This window comes from Castanea sativa, chromosome 9 (assembly GCF_040712315.1).
Source record: "Castanea sativa cultivar Marrone di Chiusa Pesio chromosome 9, ASM4071231v1".
Lineage (NCBI taxonomy): Eukaryota > Viridiplantae > Streptophyta > Magnoliopsida > Fagales > Fagaceae > Castanea > Castanea sativa.
This window is the reverse complement of record NC_134021.1, coordinates 33,646,698-33,668,776: the sequence shown is the minus strand read 5'-3', so window position 1 is coordinate 33,668,776 and position 22,079 is coordinate 33,646,698. Positions and strand designations below refer to the sequence as shown.

At 39.7% G+C, this 22,079-nt stretch overlaps 3 protein-coding genes across 3 annotated transcripts; 1 reads left to right on the top strand and 2 right to left on the bottom strand.

Annotated features, from left to right (window-relative positions):
- Window positions 1–4,448: 4,448 nt before the first annotated feature.
- On the bottom strand, window positions 4,449–5,183 carry LOC142609072 (uncharacterized). The gene has a single exon (XM_075780707.1). The coding sequence runs from the start codon at window positions 5,181–5,183 to the stop codon at window positions 4,449–4,451; it is 735 nt and encodes a 244-aa protein (XP_075636822.1).
- A 3,908-nt stretch (window positions 5,184–9,091) lies between these two features.
- On the bottom strand, window positions 9,092–9,652 carry LOC142609071 (uncharacterized). The gene has a single exon (XM_075780706.1). The coding sequence runs from the start codon at window positions 9,650–9,652 to the stop codon at window positions 9,092–9,094; it is 561 nt and encodes a 186-aa protein (XP_075636821.1).
- A 3,274-nt stretch (window positions 9,653–12,926) lies between these two features.
- On the top strand, window positions 12,927–21,874 carry LOC142610918 (COP9 signalosome complex subunit 2-like). Its single transcript, XM_075782904.1, has 11 exons — window positions 12,927–13,083; window positions 13,764–13,856; window positions 14,771–14,849; window positions 15,769–16,009; window positions 16,093–16,167; window positions 16,248–16,382; window positions 17,592–17,779; window positions 18,119–18,187; window positions 18,340–18,430; window positions 18,551–18,685; window positions 21,478–21,874. Exons 1-11 carry the CDS (start codon window positions 13,074–13,076, stop codon window positions 21,679–21,681), a joined length of 1,320 nt encoding a protein of 439 aa, XP_075639019.1. The 5' UTR covers window positions 12,927–13,073; the 3' UTR covers window positions 21,682–21,874.
- The last annotated feature ends 205 nt before the right edge of the window (window positions 21,875–22,079 follow it).

The following is a 22,079-nucleotide window of genomic DNA, read 5'->3' as shown; positions in this document are numbered from 1 at the left end:
TTTTGGCTTGAGGAAGAAAAGGAGGAGCAGGGAGAGCTTGTGATTAAGGTCTCAGACTTGGAAGATGAACTCGACAGATCTTCAGGTGGTCGTTCCACCGGGCTCGTCGTTGCACGTATAACCAGTAGTTTGGAAGAAGAAGAAGAAATGCCTCTAAAGAGGAAGAAGGGGACAAGCTTCCATGAACTCCTTGCAGGCAGGTCCAAAGGGTCGGCATCTAAGGATGCCTCAGGCTCTCAGCTTCCTCCTCCTCCTCCTCCTCCTTCAGCTTCTCCATTCGTGCCTGCCAATTTAAGGAAGAGAAAGAAGGACAAGGAGGTAATCGTGAGGGGGAGTTGGTCCCTTCCAACAAGGGGGTTCCTTCGAAGATGCCAAAAACGGCCAAAAGTAAGCAAAGGGCCTCCTCGGTAGAGAGTAAGGAGGCTGAGTATCTGGTCGAGGTGCTCCCTCTGAACCTGGCGTGGAACCCTTAACTAGAGCTGAACGGTGCTACTATACCATAGAACTCCTCCATTAGGAAGTTCTAGGGAACGCCCAACATGTTGCAACGCTTTGGAGCAGCCCCTATTGTTACTGAAGGATAGGGCTGCTCTGAAGAACTTGAAGCAACAGGATCTCTTTCTGTCCCTAAAGAGGGACTTGGCATTGGTAAGTCTTTGGGCACCTCTTACTAACTTCATGTTAGGTTATTTTCTTCTTATCTGATTAGGTATTCCTTTGTTGTTTTTGCGTAGGCCATTGAGGAAGTATTCATGGCTAAAGAGTGGGTGAAAGATGCCTGGTCCGAGGCTAGACTTGCAGACAACCTTCGCGCAGAGACCAGCAAGTCCTTAGCCACTTTCGAGAAGAAGAATAAGGAGCTTGCCTTGAAGCTGGCCACTGCAGACAGGGAGAGGAAGAGTGCTGAGGCTGGCCTTCAGATTGCTCAGACGTAAGCAAAGGAGCAGCTTAAAAAGCTCCACTATACAGAGATACAGCTGGCCACGACCAATTAGCAGGTTAAGGACTCAAAGGCAGAAATGAAGAAAGCTAAAGAGGCTACCCAAGCGGTTGTAGAGGCTTTAGAGCAGTACTATAACCTTGGGGCGAAGGAGACCGAGGTCTGCCTGGCTGATGAGTTGGCTAGGGCTTGTAAGGACTATTGCCTCGATGTGTGGACTAAGGCATTGAACTTGATAGGAGTTTTTGCTACCTCAAAGTGGAGGAGAGCTGAAAATGTATATTATCCACTAGACCTCCAAAAAGCACCTGAACCACCTTCAGCCCCTTAGGTAGATGCTGCCCCTACAACAACTGCATTGGAGCAGCTTCCAACCACCCAGACCTCTCTTCCCCTCTCGGAGACCTCCATAGGGCTTGGCAAGGCTAATGACCAAGGCCAGGGGATGGGGGTGGATAAGGGCAAAGAGGCTGATTAAGGCAAAGGGATTTCCCAAGCTAAACCTTTGCCAGAGGCTAAGGGCCTAGAGGCTGGCCAAGGCAAGGGAACTGCTTCCAAGACCAAGGAGTCCGAGCCAGCCAAGCCTCTAGCTATAGCCCAGGAAAATATATATATATATATATATATATATATATATATATATTTTTTTTTTTTTGGGTGGTAATTTGCCGTGGTTTGTGATGTACTTTTCCTTTTTGATTAATGAAAAGATGTTAACTGTGCTTTATGACAAGTGAATTTCTACTTTGATTAATGTAGAAATTGTACTATTTCCTGCTGAAAAGTTAGACTAATGATGTTTCTAAGAGTGAAAAGCCATACTAACGGTAATGAGCTGTTGTTAATCCAAGTAAACTAAGCCCACGTAAATAGTGAGAAAAATGACTATGTGCTAGTACTAGAAATTGTATAATTGGTAGAAGTGTTTAAGTTCTTAGAGACGAACAAAACATTTAGTAGAAAGGGGTGTTTAAGGTCTCTCATTTCAAGAGTACCTCATGAACGCACCTTCAAAACCTTTAACCAAAACCCAAGGTGACTTCACCATTTGGGTGTTACCACATGAGTCCCTATTTTCCCTTGATGATGCATATCTCAAGGTCTCATCCTTGATGAAACTACAAGGCGTTAATTTACCCAAGAGGGACCAGGCATGGCCATGATTCTATTGAACACTTAGAAATATGTGAGGCATTAATTTACCCAAGGCATGGGTCCGAAGGACCAAGCATGGCCGAGGTTCTGTCTAACCTTTAGTGGGGTTGTGAGGCGTTAATCTACCCAAGGCATGAGTCCGAGAGACCAGGCATGACCATGGTTCTGTTTAACCCTTAAAGATATGTGAGGTGTTAATTTACCTATGGTATGAGTCCGAGGGACCAGGCATGACCATGGTTCCGTTTAACCCTTAAAGATATGTGAGGCATTAGTTTACCCAAGGCATGGGTCCGAAGGACCAGACATGACCATGGTTCTGTTTAACCCTTAGAGATATGCGAAACGTTGATTTACCCAAGGCATGGGTATAAGGGACCACGCATGGTCGAAGTTTTGTTTAACTTTTAGTAAGTTTGTGAGGTGTCAATTTACCCAAGGCATGGGTCTGAGGGACTAGGTATGGTTAAGATTCTATTTAACCATTAGTGAGGTTGTGAGGCATTAATTTACCCAAGGCATAGGTCCGAGTGACCAAGTATGGCCATGGTTCTGTTTAACCCTTAAAGATATGTGAGGTGTTAATTTACCCAAGGTATGGGTCCAAGGGACCAGGCATGATCATGGTTCTGTTTAACCCTTAGAGATATGTGAGACGTTAATTTACCCAAGGCATGGGTTCGAAGGACCAAGCATGACCATGGTTCTGTTTAACCCCTAGAGATATGTGAAACGTTAATTTACCAAAGGCATAGGTCTGAGGGACCAGGCATGGCCAAGGTTCTGTTTAACCTTTAGAAAGTTTATGAGGTGTCAATTTACCTAAGGTATGGGTCTAAGGGACCAAGTATGACCGAGATTCTGTTTAACCCTTAGTGAGGTTGTGAGGCGTTAATTTACCCAAGGCATAGGTCCGAGTGACCAGGCACGACCATGGTTCTGTTTAACCTTTAGAGATATGCGAGGCGTTACAAGGCATGGGTTCGAGGGACTAGGCATGGCCAAGTTTCTGTTTAATCCTTAGAGATATGTGAGGCGTTCATTTACCCAAGGCATGGGTCCGAGGGACCAGGCATGGCCGAGGTTCTATTTAACCCTTAGTGAGGTTATAAAACATTAATTTACCCAAGACATAGGTTCGAGGGACCAGGCATGGTCATGGTTCTATTTAACCCTTAGTTGTAATGACATAGGAATAACAAATGAGATGCGCTTGTATTAATAATAATATCTTTTCAAGTTATTTACATTCCAGAGTCGTAGTACAGTGTTTCCATCTAGATCCCCCTGTCTAAATGCACCTATGCCCGCTACTAAGGTGATGTGATAAGGGCCTTCCCGATTTGGCCCCAATTTGCCCCAGGAAGGGTTTTTCGTATTGCCGACCACTTTCGTGAGGACAAGGTCCCCTGACACAAGTGGCTGAGACTTCACCTTTTTATCGTATCCCTGCCTCAGCTTGTGTTGGTAGTGGGCCAATTTTATCGTTGTCATCTCTCTTTTCTCCTCAACCTAGTCTAGACTTGCACATAGTTGACTATCATTATTATGTTCTTCAAACTAATATGTTCTCATCATCGGGAATTTCATTTTCACAGGTATAACTACTTCCACTCCATATGTCATGGAGAAGGGGGTTTCCCCGATTAATCTTCTCAGGGTAATCTTGTATAACCATAGTACATAGGGCAACTCGTCTACCCACTTCACTTTCACCTCGTCCAGTCTTTTCTTTAGACCATCAAGGATTACCTTGTTGGTGGCCTCGGCCTGTTCGTTTCCTTGTGGGTATGCAGGGGTAGAGTAATTGTTCTTAATTCCAAGTTCGCTACAATATCTCCTGAAAGCCTTGCTGTTAAACTGTGTTCTGTTGTCAGATATGAGGGCGTAAGGTACACTGAACTACGTGACAATGTCTCTCCACACGAATCTCTTCACGTCTTGGTCTCAGATATTAGCCAACGGCTTGGCTTCTACCCATTTCGTGAAATAATCTGTCCCAACAAGTAACCATCTCCAATTTGCAGTAGCACGGGGGAAATGGGCCCACAATGTCTAAAACCCACTGAGCAAAAGGCCATGGGTTAGAGAGTGGGTTCAGAACCCCTCCGGGTTGGTGGATGTTTGGGGTGTACCTCTAGCATTGATCACATTTCCTTATGTAATCCCGAGCGGAATTCTGCATACTGGGCCACCAATACCCTTGGGTAAGGGCTTTGTGTGCCAAGGATCTTCCCCTTATGTGGCTCCCACAAATCCCTTCATGTAGCTCTTCCAACAACAGCTCCACTGCCTCTGGGTGTACGCATAGCAGATATGGCCTAAAAAAAGACCGTCGATACAATTTTTGCTTTTAAGATAGCCAGTATTGCGTGGCACGCCTTTGGATCTTCTCGGCATCTGCCTTATCCTTTGGCAAGTCTCCACTTCTTAGGAATGCTATTATAGGGTCTATCCAGGTGGGTCCAGCTTGGATGGCATGCACCATGGTTAGGCTCTGGTCCTTCCACCTCGGCTTGTCTAATTTTTCCACTATAATTAACCGTGGCAGAGCACCATCGGACATTATTGCCAGTGTAGCTAGTGAATCAGCATGAGAATTTCTGCACCATGGTACTTGCTTCAAGATAAACTTCTGAAAATGTGCCTGGAGTTGCTTATCTTGCCCAAATAGGCTTGCATCCTTGGCCTCATACTCTCCTAGTACTTGTTCTACTATTAGTTGGGAGTCACTGAAGGCCTTTATGCTGTTTCCTCCCAAGCCCTTTACTGCCTCTAATCTTGACCATAATGCCTTATACTCGGCCTCGTTGTTAGTGGCCGAGAAGGATAGCCTCAGGGATTTCTCCAAAACTATCCCGTCTGGGAAGACAACTCCAACCCCAACTCCCGAGCCCTTCTGGTTAGCAGCCCCATCCGTGTACACAATCCATGGAAGGGAAATTTCAGCGGCAAAAACTCCAACAGCTTCTTGGTCTTGTACACCCTCCTTGGTTTGATCTTCCGAGAACTCGGCGACGAGGTCAGCTAGGACTTGGCCAGTAATCGATGTCCTCAGCTGGTACTTGATGTCAAAAGCCCCTAGCATAGTTCCCTATTGCACCACCCTTTTAGAATAGTCTGATTTTCCCAATACCGCTTGTAGGGGAAGCTGAGTTAAGACCACTACCGTATGTGCCTAGAAGTAGTGTGGCAGCTTCTTGGTAGCATGGATGAGAGCTAAGATGCCTTTTTCTACATGAAAGTACCTCGTCTCAGCATCTTGTAGAGATTTGCTAACATAGTACACTGGCCTTTGAACCCCAGAATCCACTCGAATCAAAACGAGGTTGACCACATGGTTTGTGATAGCTAGGTAGGCATAGAGGACCTCCTCTTGCCCAGGACAGGACAACACCGACAGATTTGACAAATACTCCTTCAGTTCTCGTAAGGCTCGATCACATTCCTCGATCCAAGAGAAATCCTTCCCCTTATGTAGAAGTTGGAAGAATGGTCTGTATCGATTAGCCGACCGCAATATGAACCTGTTCAGGGCTGCTGTTATGCCCGTCAACCGTTGTACCTCTTTGGGGTTCCGAGATGGATGTAGGTCGTTTATGGCCTTGATCTGATCTGGTTTGACCTCAATGCCATGGTGTGTTATCATAAAGCCCGGGAACTTCCCTGCGCTTGTTTAGCCGCAGTTGGTGTTTCCTGAGCACTAAAAAAGATTCCTCTAAGTCTAGTATGTGCTTGGACGCAACTTTGCTTTTTATCACCATGTCGTCTATATAGGCTTCCATATTCTTACCCAGCTAGGCCTCAAACATTCTTGTCACCATCCTCTGATAGGTGGATCCTACGTTTTTCAACCCAAAAGGCATCACTTGGTAATGGTAGTTACCGAGGGGAGTCCTAAAGGTTATTTTTTCCTAGTCAGCGAGCATTAGAGGGATCTAGTGGTATCCCTGGAAAGCATCAAGAAAGCTCATGCGAGAGTGTCCGAAGGTGGCGTCTACCAGCTGGTCTATCCTCGGGATAGGGAAGGGGTTTTTGGGACAAGCCTTATTGAGATCAGTGAAGTCCACACAGACTCTCCACTTCCCATTCTTCTTTTTCACTACCATAGTGTTAGCCAGCCAATCTGCATAAAAAACTTCCTTTATTACCCCAGCTTGTTTCAACTTGCTGACTTCTTCTTTCACTACATTGGAATGCTCATCGAAAGACCTCCAAGGTGGCTATTTCTTTGGCTGAGCTTCGGGGTTCATGTTCAGCTTATCGCATATGAAGTCTAGATCAATCCCTGGCGCTTCGTATGGGTCCCAAGCGAACACATCAATATGCTGCTTGAGGAAAGCCACCAACTCATCGCTTTCTACAGGTGATAGATGCACTCCTACCTGAAAGTATTTGTCGGGATTGCTCCTAATAGCCACCTTGGTAAGGCTCTAACAGGCTTCTTCCGCTTCAACTCTATTAGCCTCAGCCACGGTAAGCATTAGCTGCTATAATTTTGGTGGCGCCTTGTCAATTCCTTCTAGAGGGGTTCGGTGGTTGATTTTTGCGATGAGGCATTGTCTTGCCGAGGCTTGGCATCCTCCTATCTCTCCGAGCCAACCTTTAGTCAGGAATTTCACCATTTGGTGCAGAGTGGATGATACGGCTGCGAGAGCGTGTAGCCACGGCCCAGCCAGAATAGTTGTGTATGGTGAATATGCATCCACCACAATGAAGTCCACCAACACCTCCTCCTTCTCTACTTAGACCGGTAGCTTGATTCTTCCCTTTCGGATCACCATTTTCCATTGAATCCCATAAATGGGGCTCCGTAACTCTCTAGGTCTGTCTAATTTAGCTTCAGTCCTTTAAATAGAACAGGGTACATGATTTTAGCCCCACTTCCCCCATCGACCATTACCTTGTGCACGTCTAAACCCCCAATACACACCATGACAACCAGAGCGTCAACATAAGGTTAGGCAGTGCCTGTTAGGATTAGTGCCCTTAAATCCTATTGTATGATGCTATATATGTTATTATGTATGACATTATGTATGACTTAATGTTGTGTTTAATAAAGTTGTTTTATTATTATCTAAAATAATGGTAACATGAATATTGGGACATTATCATATAGTCTATGAGATGCATTGTATGTGATTTATGTGATTTAGTCACAGAAGATGTAAATCACAAGTTTCTTGTAAACTCAAAATGTAGTTCGTAGTCGGTGATGAAATTAGGTATTTCATCTGCAAAGACTATAACATATCAACTAAGATGATTTGTCTTGATCATGGAAATGGAAATTTCTAGTTGGTATGTTGATATGTTTTAAGAGTTAAAATATATTGGACTGGACCGGTGTGCGATTTATTATTCTCCCAACGACTGTCAAGTGAATAATAAACTCACGACTTATGTTTGCATGAACTCTTAATCCTGAGAGAATAATGGACTTGATCATGAGGTGTAGGTTACTTTGATATATCAAGAGTGAGATCTAGAGTAATGGTCAAAACCTCAGTATGTTTGGCAACCACATTTAGTGTTGATGGAACATATATTCTCAAGATAGAATTCATAGTCTCTTAACGGAGATATAAAATATTCCCTTGAGATAAGTTTAATGGGTTCAGTTATTCAGAGAGTTAAGCCTAATCACTTTAGTAAGGAGTTACTAAAGTATATATTTATGAAATTGAATTTCATAAATATATGATGAATAACTTTAAAGGATTAAACCGGGTACTCAAGGAATTAAGATATAGTAATCTACAAAGTGGTGGTCTTCTTTCATGACTTTATATTACTACGAATATTTTATGAAGGGGTTACATGTACAATAAAGTCTTGGGATATAATTTATAAATAAGGCCTAGAGTGCAACTATGTTTATATAGTGGCATTAAATATAGTTAATGGTAACTTTTGACTTATCAAGAGTTGACAGAAAAACCTAAGGCCCATTGGAGCTAGTGTCTTATTGGTCCCTTTTGGTTCCACTCCAAGCCACACACTTAAGCCCAATTGGAAAGGCCCAAAAGGCCAGCCCAATTAGATAATCAGTTGGATACAAAGGGAGAAACATACAGAATTTTCTGTAGAGAATTGAAATAACACAATTGCGAAGTGGTGTAAGAAGTGTTAGACATTTTGACATTCTCTCTTTGGAACTGATTGAGAGACCACACATCTTGGGCGTTAGTGGGTTTGGAATGAAGATTGAAAGTGTTCCCAAGTACTTCTGATCTTTGGTTTTGAAATTCACCGCTCCAAGGTACACTCTCTTGTTCTTAAATTCTAAAACTTACATAGTGTATGTTATCGATTGTGTATGAAGTAGATCCGTTAAATTTCCGCTGCATATGTTTTATATGCGATACAAACACCTGATTATCCAACAGTGCCAACTAGGTCTTTGTTAGAAAAACCCATGACCAAACTGGGTCCTATCCTGGCCCTCTTGCAGAGGTTTTCTCGGTTGAAGTTGGTAATTGGTGGAGATACGGACATCACCCCTGTTGATGTGGCCAATGTCTGTTCAGGTTTGGCGAGGATAACATGAATAGTCCCTAAGGGGGGCCGTGGTGCTTGCCCTCCTTGGTATCCCTGATGTGAGGCTCCTCTTTGTGCCGAGGTCTCGTTCGTGAACTCTCTCAGCTTTCCTTCCATAAGTAGACGGTTTAAGTATGATCGTAGGGTTTTGCACTCCTCAGTGGTATGCCCCTTATCTTGATGATATTGGCAATACACTAACTAATTTCTTCGGGTCGAGTCTTCACCCATCTTGTATGGCCAAGTGAAGTAAGGCTCATTTCGGATCTTCTGCAGTATTTGGTGGATTGGGACCTTGAACACTGAGTTGACCAGTTGGACCTCGCTCAGTTGTCCCTGATTGAGGAAGTTTTCCTTGGGCCATTTCCTATTGTCTTATTGAAGCGATTATCCTTTCGGTCATGGAAGCCCTTTGCCTTTCCCTTAATTTGTGCTCGGTCATCTTCTACCTTCTTATACTCGTCTATTCAGTTCATCAACTGTTTCATGGTCTGAGTAGGTTTCATGATGAGGGACTCCCAGAGGTCGGACTTCCCATAGGCCGGACTTGGTGGGTAGCCCGCTCTTGAAGGTGCGTACTGCAACGTCCTTAAAGTCCCCGTCTAATTTGTTGTACAGTTCCCAATACCTATCTGAGTAGGTCTTCAAGGTTTCTCCTTCTCTCATCGATAACGCTAGCAGGGAGTCCAATGTCCTCGGCACTTTATTGTACATAACAAACCTTGCACCAAAAGCTCTGATGAGCTCCTCGTAGGAATTAATGGACCTTTCATGTAGTCTATCGAACCATCTCATAGCCACGGGGCCAAGGCTGGAGGGGAACACCTTGCACATCAAAGTCTCGTTTCTAGTGTATATGGCCATCTTCTGATTGAAATAGCTAACGTGCTCTATGGGATCGGTCCTCCCATTGTAAACGGTGAAGGTGGGTTGCGCGAAGCGTTTGGGCAATTCGGCCCTCTCGATTCGCCTCGTGAAGGGCGACTTGGATACCTGGGAAAGGGCCTTGCTCATGGTGTCCCTACCCCTATCTCCCCAAGGGGTAGGCCTGTGCCACCTTTCTCTGTGCAAATCTTTGGAAGGATCAGTTTTCGTTTCGCTTGGAGGGGTCCTACTTCTCCTACGCCAGCTCTGTTCTAGCTTCGAACTAGAGCCTGAGCTCACAGTGAGGCTCCTACTTTGTTGATTTCTCTGGTTCTGCCTTACTCACCTACGTCGATGGTTCACCTCTTGTCTCAGGCCAACGGTCTCATTTGAAAGATTGCTCCGCGATCTCGAATGACTGTGGCTATGTTGACTGGAATGGGCTGGTTTCGGGCTCCTGGACTTAGACTTAGCTAACTCACGGTCCAGGCGGTTTTCCAAGTTTACAAACTGGTCCATCCACCTAGGTACTCACAGATCCTTCACTGCTGGACATCCTTTGGCGTTCTCCTTAAAGGTGTGTAGATTAAGTGAAGTTTCCCATAGACGGCGCCAATTGTAGGTGTCACGGATGAGCTGACGTAATACAATGAATTTGTAGAGGTGGGAACTGAATCAAACAACCTAGCATAGTTGAAGAAGAAGAAAAACACAAGGAACAATGAAGAAATACTGGTCCTCGGCCAAGGTCCGAGGACAAATACTTGTATTAGATTGATCTCAAGGAAGATTTGTTACAGTATTTCTCTCTCCGAGATTCTCAAGGAGGATCTCTTATATTATATAGCTTCTTTCAGCTGATCTTGGCTCTCCATTTGTTGATCATGTAGGCCACTAATTGAGTGCTTATCCCATCAGACGCCTTCCCAAATCTTCTATGAGTTGCAGTAACCAAGACAGTACTGTTCAAGAGTCTTCTCCACATAAATGCAGCCAAGGGGTTTGGTGGGGTGCATTAGATGTGGTGGCAGCTACCATTCCTTCAAATGCGTCAGAGCTAACCCCCTCTCTGAATTTATTCCTCTACAGTGTGACCTCCTCTGGTAGTATGCCATTGACAAGGCCAAGGCTTGCCTCCCCAGCCTAGCCGTCCGAGGGTATGGTCCCCTCGGAACTGTATCAACCTGCTCGACCTCGGATATGACACGTGGCATTATCACCTTATTAAATTTCTGTGTCCCACAATTTTCAAATTAAATTAAATTGAAGACTTTTCATTGGAAAAGATAATATTGCTCAAACTTAATAAGTCAATACAACCTTGTGTTTACATTTAAGTAGAGAACTATAATTTTCCAAAAAAATATTATATACATCAAAGAAGAGAACAGTAAAGTTTCAACTCTCTAGTTTTTTTTTTTTTTTTTTTTTCCATTATGCTATTTTTGCAAGCATATTTGTTATGATATAAAAAATGACACATATTAGTTATGTGGACTTATTTGGAACTTGAGTCATATAAACTCAAATTTTAGGGTCTGTCTGGGATTCGCTTATTTTGCTGAAAACTGAAAATAATAAAAAATAATTTTTTAGTTACTGTTCATTAATGAAATTACTATTCATTGGCCTATTTGCACTATTTATGTCTCATGAACAGTGCAAGAGGTGCTGGTCCAGGAAAAAAAAAACACAAATGCAGGGGCAAAATAAAGGGCTGTTTGGTTTTTTGGAAACCATCACTCCTCACTTCTCACTCAATTTTCGTCACTCATCACTCAATACTCATCACTTAAAATACCCCAAAAATCACCCACTCTTGTTTGGCATCTTAGCCCGGTCATGGTTTTCAATTACAAAAACCCCAAAATGCGGGCCCCATTGTCTGACTGTGGAAGTGATGTGTGTGATAACTAATCACTCATCACTTAAAATACCCTAAAAATCACCCACTCTTGTTTGGCACCTTAACCCGGTCATGGTTTTCAATTACAAAAACCCCAAAACACGGGCCCTATTGTCTGATTGTGGAAGTGATGTGTGTGATAACTGTGGTAGGTGTTTTGTTTAATTGGGTCATTAGAGCCATTGGTAGCACAGTGTTGGCACATAGAGTCTGAAAACTGAGTTGACATTGTCTGATTGTGGGCCCCAATATTGCTAAAAACTACACAAAATGCCACGTTACTCATGTTTCCGTTTTCAAAAAACTCCAAAAAGTTGTTTTCGAATTCACTCTCTCATCACTCAAAATCCAGAGATTTGAATGATGGGTATATCACTGAGTTAGGACGTCCACTGATTTTGGGTTATGGGTAATGAGAATTGGGTGATGGATGATGGGTGATGGAAATCAAGAAATCCAAACAACCTCTAAAATACCCCAAAAATCACCTACTCTTGCTTGACACCTTAACCCGATCATGGTTTTCAATTACTAAAACCCTAAAATGCGGGCCCCATTGTCTGATTGTGGAAGTGATGTGTGTGATAACTGTGGTAGGTGTTTTGTTTAATTGGGTCATTAGAGCCATTGGTAGCACAGTGTTGGCACATGGAGTCTGAAAACTGAGTTGACATTGTCTGACTTTGGGCCCCAATACTTGCTAAAAATTACACAAAATGCCACGTTACTCATGTTTCCGTTTTCAAAAACTCCAAAAAGTTGTTTCCGAATTTGCTCTCTCATCACTCAAAATCCAGAGATTTGAATGATGCGTATATCACTGAGTTAGGACGTCCACTGATTTTGGGTTATGGGTGATGAGAATTGGGTGATGGATGATGGGTGATGGAAATCAAGAAATCCAAACAACCTCTAAAATACCCCAAAAATCACCTACTCTTGTTTGACACCTTAACCCGGTCATGGTTTTCAATTACAAAAACCCCAAAATGCGGGCCCCATTGTCTGATTGTGGAAGTGATGTGTGTGATAACTGTGGTAGGTGTTTTGTTTAATTGGGTCATTAGAGCCATTGGTAGCATAGTGTTGGCACATGGAGTCTGAAAACTGAGTTGACATTGTCTGATTGTGAGCCCTAATACTTGCTAAAAATTACACAAAATGCCACGTTACTTATGTTTCTGTTTTTAGAAACTCCAAAAAGTTGTTTCCAAATTCGCTCTCTCATCATTCAAAATCTAAAGATTTGTATGATGGGTATATCACTGAGTTAGGACATCCAAACAAGCACTGGCCTATGGGGTCCATTGATTTTGGGTTATGGGTGATGAGAATTGAGTGATGGAAATCAAGAAATCCAAACAACTCCTAAGCATTCCAAATGGACGCTTAATATGAAAAATTGGAATTCAACTAGAAACTCCAAAAAAAAAAAAAAAGTTCCAAATGAGGCCTTGATGTGGGCCAAGCCCGAAACCCGGAACCGAGCATTAAAAACAGTAGTATAAATTAAAAATCACAAACGGGGCATGTTCACCGGATTCTAGAACCTCTCTCAGTCTCTGCTCTCCGATCGATTTCGAGTTAGAGAGAGAGAGAGAGAGCGAAAGAGAGCCCTAAGAATACGAAAGCCCTAAACACGATCTTTAAGCACCTCCATCGACAATGGGTTCCGGTAAGCTTTTGTATATCTTTTGTTTGTGAAGATTCACTCCAATGCTCTGTTTTGTTGAGTAGAAAATTGATGAAAACGAAAGGAATTATGTTTTTTATTTTATTTTATTATTACTCCTTTTTTAGTTACCTTCGGGAGCTCAAAGACGAGCTGGTGAATATTAATTTTTCTAGGACAATTTATAGGGCCCAAATTAACTTTGAGATTTTTAAAAAAAAATTTAATTTATTTTTCTTTCTGTGTTTCTGTCAATGTTGTGTGCTTAATATGTAAACCTCGTTCCATTGAAAACAAATTTTTTTTTTTTTTTTTTATAAAACAATGCCTAAACTTTATAAAAGAAAAGGGTTTTCTTTGGTTTTGGTTTTGGGTGGGGAATTGTTGAATGTTAGTGGGTTAGCTTGAAACAATGTCTAAACTTTCTCTAGTTGTGAGTTTCATGATTTTTTATAGTAACTTGAAAATGATTAATAGGTAACATTCATGTTGCTTCTTTGGATTGTTTATGCAAATCATTATTTGTGTGCACTTACAAATGCTTGATTTGTATTGTTCATATTGTTATTTTTAATTTGAAAGAATAAGTCCAATTTAGAATTGACCCATTTGCTCTTAGGGGGTAAAGGAAAAAGAAAAAGATAAAATTTGTATTGTGGATTTACTATTCTTCACTTGTGTAGATGCGGACATGGAAGATTACGGATTTGAGTACTCGGAGGAGGAGCAAGAGGAGCAAGATGTTGACATTGAGAATCAATACTACAATGCAAAAGGTACTTCTAATTGGTTTGTTCTCTCTTTCTTTGTTTCCCTTATAAGCATTTAGATATTTGGAAAAGCTTGTGAGATTTGGAATTTAACATGCAGTTATAACTTATAAGATATTAATTTTTTCTTGCATAGAGCTGTTTAATATGTTCCTAATCAAGGTTGAGAAGCCTGAGCATTGCATGTTTACAGATATTGGACATTAATCAAGATTTATAAATTATTAAAATTACAGATGATGTTATACTATGATACAATATTTGGAAGTTCTTTTAAAAAAAATATTTGGTACTTGTAAAATTGGAGGATAAATGGGTTTGTGCAATATTATTTTACATGTATGAATTTGCAGTTCAAAATTTGCTTTAAAAATTCTCTTTAAAATAATTGTTATTTTGGCAAAGTCAATATATATATATATATATATGTTTTGTTAAAGTTTGAAATTGAGAACTTGTTTAAGAAAATGAGGCAACAGGAATCTCCTTTAAAAATATTCCATTTTCAGTTCCTGAATTTACTAAAATGTTGGGTATTTTTATTGATCAACTTGTATTTAGGAACATGAGCCCATTTGATATGCTGCTGGTTAGATCCCTTTTTTTTCTCTATTGGTGGTACTGTTAATCATTTTTTTTGGGGGGAGAGGGGGGGGGGGGGGTGGAGAATAGTTGCAGTTAGATCCAAAATTTATCTTTTTATTTTTTCAACAAATTATTTTGTAAAATTGTAAGGTGTCTACCATGAAGGTATCATTATCTCTCCTCCCTAATTTCCTGCTGTGATTGAGATTGGTCATTATTGTTTCATATAGGAGCCTCTTTTTTTTCTTTTCTTTTTTAACTTGTTTCATATAGGAGCCTTGTGCTCCTACAATATTGATATCCTCATTTTTGCCTTTTGGTCCGTATTTTTCTAGGTTTGGTTGAAACTGATCCAGAAGGTGCATTGGCTGGTTTTTCTGAAGTAGTACACATGGAGGCAGAGAAGGCAGAGTGGTGAGAATCTTATTATTGGAATTTCCTTTGCTTATTGAATAGAAAAATAGCCTGGAGATAGAAATAGAAGAATTCCACAATTATTTATGCCTCCCATGTGTAATCTTCTCTGTAATCTCAGTCTTGCTTTATATGATACTGATGTGTTTTTGTTTTTGTTTCTGTAACTTCTTGTTGTGTATTTTTTTTTTCACCATTACACTTGTAAGCCTAGTGTAATTGGTGCTGATGTATTGAATTTTGAACTTATGTGGCTCACCAAAGCGTAGTGTCAATTTTGAGTCAAAAAGCTTTTCTGTTATTTACTATAATTCTTGGCTGTGTGGCTCGGTGACGATGATTTTGAGAGCATTGTTTGATTGGCTGATGGCAACTAGTAACTTTTGTATTAGTTCATTTTTGGACTTTCTGGGTCTTTGTGATTTTAGATCTTAAAAGTTTCTGAGATTCTCATGCATGCTTCTTCTGTACTAGGTTTGTGCACTTCTATTTACTGAAGTTTTTAAACTTATGAAAATTAGATAATCACGTAATTAAGTGTAAATTATTGCAGAAAAATTATAGCAAATAGCATTTCCTCCTCTTTTAAGAACAAGATGGAGATAAGGTTGTGGGTTCAAGACCCATTGGGTGTGCACTAACTTATACAACAACAACAACAACAACAACAAAGCCTTCCTCCCAAATTTTTTGGGGGTGTGTCAATAAAGAAAACAAAAATTTTTTTTAATGTGATTTTTTTCATATTTATTTTCTTGAGATGCTTTCTATATCTGTGCATGCTTTCCATTGCAACATTTGTTTCTATTGCTTGTTTGCATGCCTGGAGATGACTTTACCTGGAAACTTTATAGAATATATTTGGAATATGCAATCATTGCATATAGGTAAGGATTTCTATGTTTTTTTTTTTTTTCAGGGGATTTAAGGCTCTAAAACAAACAGTCAAGCTTTATTATCGGTTAGGGAAGTATGAAGAAATGATGCAAGCATATCGGGAAATGTTGACCTACATTAAGTCAGCTGTGACACGAAACTATAGTGAAAAATGTATAAATAGCATCATGGATTTTGTTTCTGGGTCAGCTAGTCAGAACTTTGGGCTTTTGCAAGAGTTCTACCAGACAACATTGAAGGCCCTTGAAGAAGCGAAAAATGAGGTTAGAGGTCATCTTACCCTAATCCACGGTGAGTTTCTTGTTAGGGAGTTCAAGTTTTGACTTTATCACTCTATGTTGTGCAGAGACTATGGTTTAAAACAAATCTCAAGCTTTGCAAGATTTGGTTTGACATGGGTGAATATGGACGGATGAGTAAGGTATTGGGCGGTTATAATGTTATACTTCAACGTTCTCTCAATATATATATTACAACATAGCTTATAATTTCTCAACACAGATTTTGAAGGAGCTTCACAAATCTTGTCGAAAAGAAGATGGTAGTGATGACCACAAGAAAGGAACCCAACTTTTGGAGGTATACGCGATAGAGATTCAAATGTACACTGAGACCAAGAATAACAAGAAACTCAAGGTCTGGACCGTCTGTTTTCTGAAGTTTAACTTTCTGATTTTATTATTGGTGCTTGTATTCAGAGGGAGGTTATGTGCTCTTTCTTCAGTCGTGTTTCTGACCATGTCTTTCAACAATCTTGATGAATTTGTTGGTGTTAAGTCATAGAAAAGGTTTCAAATGGAGGAATTTTTTTAAATATTAAAAAATGACATTAGGAAAATGAAACTTTGCTATTTCATGAAAGCATTAAAGTTCCACTAAACATGTGATTTCTGAATTTATATCAGATTGGTATGTAAGGAAAACATGTGCGCATCTTTAAAAAGGAAACACAGGATAAAAAGGAATTAAAGAAAAGTATTTGGTGACATAAGGCTCCTAAAAGGGTCACACTTTTGTTCGGACAGTAGCTTGGGGAAAGAATTTAACATGTGACAATATCATGAAGAGGAATCGCCGTTGTAGGGTGGTGCTGCTTATGTAGATATAGTGGTGAGACTGTGGATCATTTGTTGTTTGCTGTATATGCTATATGGACCTATGTCTTCTTTGTTTCTAGGGTTCAGTGGGTATTGCCGATGAGTATTATCAATATTCTACCTGGTTGGAGGAATTGGTTTGGAAAAAATTCTTCCTCTAGCCCCTGTATGCCTAATGTGGAGAGAAAGGAATCAGTGCACATTTGAGGATGTGGAAACCACACATCTTGTAAATGTTTAGGCTGTCTTATGTTTGCGTAAGGTTGATCCTCTTCATCAATGAAATTTTATTACTAATTAAAGAAAAAGGAAGATATGATTTGCGGTTGAGTTGTGATTTAGATCATGGGATTGATGTAGCCAAAGGTCATCTTTATATTTTGAACTTAAATGGGAAGGAGGGTTTTTAGAACTGATCTTTGTCTATGTATTGCCTATTTTTGTCTTATATATTATGTTTTATTGGAGTTTATTTTATGGTATTCTTCAGATTGTGCTGAGAGTTGCAGTTGTTGTAGAAGGTTTACAATTTTTACAAATTTTATCTTATCTAAGTAGTGTGGTGAATCAACAGTAGGTCTTGTGCCATATTCCTAATTGATTTTGTTTTTTTGTTTTTTTTGTTTTTTTTTGTATCATTTTGGCTGCAGTTTCAACTTTGAGCCCTTTCAAGTTGATGCAGTCTCTTTTTAGTTATTCCTTTTTGTGCATGTTATGTTGACTGAGATTCTATGTGGATTTGTTGCAGCAACTTTATCAACAAGCACTTATGATCAAATCAGCCATACCCCATCCAAGGATAATGGGGATAATTCACGAATGCGGAGGTAAAATGCACATGGCGGAGCGCCAGTGGGCAGAAGCAGCTACTGATTTCTTTGAAGCTTTTAAAAACTATGATGAAGCTGGAAATCAGCGGCGAATCCAATGCTTGAAGTGCGTATATGGAATCTTTTTTAATCATTGATTCCAAACATGTTGTTTTCAATGAAAAAATAGTTATGCATGATATATTAAACTATCCTTTTATGTAGAGAATGTATGCATCTTTAAGGTAATTATGCATCTTTTTTGGCATAAATACAATGCATGTCTTTTTAAACTATAGATGTTCTCCCATCCTAGTAGTGGACTGTGGTGGGGAATAATTTATGGAAGATTAGAAATTTAGATCCTGATATCTATAGACCTAAACAGAAAGTTAGAACTAAAAATTTCTGTTAATCTTTGAACTTTTATTTAACATGTTTGCCTGATTCCTGTTTGATGCATCAGATATCTGGTTCTTGCCAACATGCTGATGGAGTCTGAGGTTAATCCATTCGATGGGCAGGAGGCTAAGCCGTAAGTCCTCTATCTGATTCCTATGTTGCATCTACGTAATCTTCAGTCTCCTCTCTGTCTCTTTCTTGGTTGGAATTTGATTCTTTGAGTGGGTTGGCAAGGTTTGTCTGTCTTTTTCTTCATGTTGACCACTTATAAATGCTAATTTGCAGATACAAAAATGACCCAGAAATTTTGGCAATGACAAATCTAATAGCAGCCTATCAACGGAATGAAATATTGGAATTTGAGAAAATCCTGAAGGTAAGTTTAAAGAGCTATCATCCCTCATATTATGCTAAGCTTACATGCCTAATTATATATTATTCCTTTTCTACTTCTCTTTCTCACCTAAGAGGATTTTTGGAAAATATTGATGTCCAGAGTAACAGAAGAACTATTATGGATGATCCATTTATCAGAAATTATATCGAGGATCTTTTGAAAAATATTAGAACTCAAGTCCTGCTCAAGCTCATCAAACCTTATACAAGGATCAGGATCCCATTCATATCTAAGGTAGCCATTGCTTTCCATTGCCCTTTTTTTCTTTCAATTTCCTTTTCCTAATTTTTTTAGTCTCTACTATTCACATTTGATTGGTCCGGCTCGTAAGTAGTCCTAATAGCTGGATTAATAAGCTATCGAGTGCTCTGTCATTGGTTCAGTTTTTGTAAAAAGTACTTGCACGTGTTCACTTTTTGTAACGAACTTTGCATATTTTTGTAGATGTTAATGGAAATGGATATTTTGGCCCTTATTCAAACCCCTTACATTGTGTTTGGATGAAATAAAGTGATTGATATTTGCATGGAAAGTCTAAAACAATTGGGTTTAGAGCTAGTGCAAAAATTCTTATCTATTTTAGCATAAGAACTTACTTATTCTATTTTACATACTCATTTTTCAAAACACACCACATCAAATTGTCTATTTTACACTACTTTTCATTAAAATATCAAATTTTCTTGATTTTATAGAATTGTTTATCTTTCTTCTCACACAACCACCGTCCATTCTCTTCCTTCATCTTTGGGATATGTAAAAAAAGAATAAATAACTAAATGCAAAATTAATAGTGTCTGTGTAAATTTACAATGTTACTATAGTAAACTTGTAAATTTATTCAATTATATACATTCTGATGTGGGTCATTCTTAGGCAAAACTGTGTAAATTTTATACTTTTTTTCATTATACATGCGCTGATATGAGTGCCCTTACAGCCCCATCATTCAAAGTCCCACTAATTACTGATTTTATTGTTTGGAAGGAAATCCCAGGTATTTCTTTTGTTTTTGTAACGTAACCCTATATACACAACAGAATAGAGCATCAGTGCAACTCCTAAATAAATAAAGCATGATCACCAAATGTTATTCATAAACGTTATAGACTCTATTTGAGAAAGCAATAGCTAATCTAGGCAATCAAAACCCCCCCTTCACTTGTTCCCCTTCACTTGTTTGGTTTTTAAGTTGACAAATCATTTGTTGTGATTTTTAGGCTTCCCTTGTGCATATTCCCATAGTTGGATATGTTGTTTGCTGTAATTTAAGGCTTGTGAGAATGCCTTTGCTTTAGCCTCTTGGGCATGAGGATAAACTGCGTAGCCCATCAGAGGTGAAAAGCCCTTGGATTACCCAGTAACTAGTTCTAGTGGGTGGGATCAGTTGCCTATAGGAATTTGATTAACAATGAAGATTGTTGTATAGTATTCCTCTACGGAGTGTAAATTTGAGTGAAGTTATCCTACATCATAAAAAAAAGAAAAAAAGAAAGCCTTTGCTTTAACCACCAAGATAATAAAAACTCCATTTACACATGGCAAATTGCAACTCCCAATCAAACCCATTCACCTCCAATCATCAAACCCCCGGTCAATAAACCAAAGCTAGCACCCTCAACAAACAAACAACACCCAATCTGAAACCCCAATAAAAAACTACACAACTGCTAGCCATGGCCAAACCTACTTATGCCTGAAAAAGACTTAGACCACACCCCCCTCAATTGAACCCAACCCCTCCATTCAACTGAATAGACCCGTGCACCTCAAGCTCCCTTCATCAGCCAAATCCTCCCAAAGACCCCTCAACACAACCCGACCACCTATGCTGCCCTTGGCCCCTGTGGGTTTCAATCTGGCCAGACCACTGCTGTCCAAAACCCTTGACGCCATAATTTGTTATCTTCCCCCTCAAAACCTTCTCTTGCTGCTAGGATATTCCTGTCTTATGTGGGCTTTTTTGGAAGGAAAGTAAAGTCGAATGTTCGAAGGCTTGGAAAGTTCAGGCCGGCTGTGAAATCTCTTTTCCTGTGACTTTTGTATGATTGGATGGCTTCTCTAAGTAGTCATTCTTTCACTAGTTTGTTGGATTTTATTGATTGCGGTACTTTTATATATTTTTATTACACCAGTACATATCCATGTGCTGAGGGTGTCTTTCTTTTTATATTAACCTATCAAACAAAAAAATAAAAAATAAAAACCTTCTCCAACTGCTAGACTGAGGTGATGAGATTGAGATAGAGATGGAGAGAAGAAATAAAGCTGGGGAGATAGAAGCAATGGGTCAAAGATGAAGGGATAAGGTGAGGGAAAAAAAGAGATTTCATGGTTGTACGAATTTTCATCCAGGATTTGAGCCCCTAACTCCCAACTATAAATCCTCCCTTGAAATTTACAATTTCTTACAATACTTCATACAAACAAGGATTTTGTTATATTTTTAATTCACACACACACACAAATTAAATTCCATCTACAAATTCCCTACTCAAAGACAACATTAGTAAATTTATCAACTGGTTTAAATTAGACTGAGCTCATAACAACTAGATGGGGCATGCCAATATACATGTCAATGACCTGGCATGACAATTCATGCACAGATGGTCTGTCTTATGTGTGGTTGCTGCAAATTCTTTGTGTGATGCTAATTGATATTGTCAGTTGTAGTGGTTTTTGAGAAGTCCTTGTATGATACTAACTTATATTGTTAATTAAAGTGGAATTACATGGTAACTTAAAGGCAAATAAGAACAGCTGCTTGCCTAGGTAGATAGTTATAGATTACAGATCAAAACATGATGTCTCCTGACCCCCGAGCTACTGCTAACTCTTTACCCTGTTCTTTTCTCTTTGCTTCTGTGTGTGATCAACATTTGGGTGCATCTCCCTGTACTCTGCTTCTGTTTTTCTTTTTTCTTCCTTTTGTCTTTTGGCCTCCTGTGCTGATCTTCTGTCTGAAATTGCTATTTCATGGTAAGTACAAATTATGAGCTGAACATGCTTCTTGTCTTGTTTAGGAGCTTAATGTGCCTGAGCAAGACGTTGAGCAGCTGTTGGTGTCACTAATATTGGATAACAGAATCCATGGGCACATAGATCAAGTGAACCGGCTGCTAGAGCGCTGGGACAGGTCAAAGGGAACAAAGAAGTATGCTGCTGTTGAGAAATGGAATACACAGCTAAAGTCTCTCTACCAAACTATCAACAATAGAGTTTGTTAGGATTTGTTTATAAGGTTAAAAAAAAAAAGGTGGCGTTTTTTCATTCCCCCACTTGTTGTTTTTGTGATGTAATATTGAGATGACAGTTATCCTCTACCAAGGCAAATTACCTGAACAATTTGTTGATTATTACATTTATCATAACTATCTTTTAATGAAAGGTTTTAAGGGGCCAAACCCATATTTTATACTAGGCGTTACGTATTTGATAAGTAAATATAAGGCATACAATTTATGGTTAATAATTTCCCATCTATCATTAGCAGTATCTGATTACTGTCATTGCACTGTTGCTGTTATTGGATACAACAAGGATTTAAATAAGACTATCCCATGCACGCTTCATTTAAATCCTTTGTATGTGAGAGAATATATGCTGGCTTTAGAGGGATTCGAGT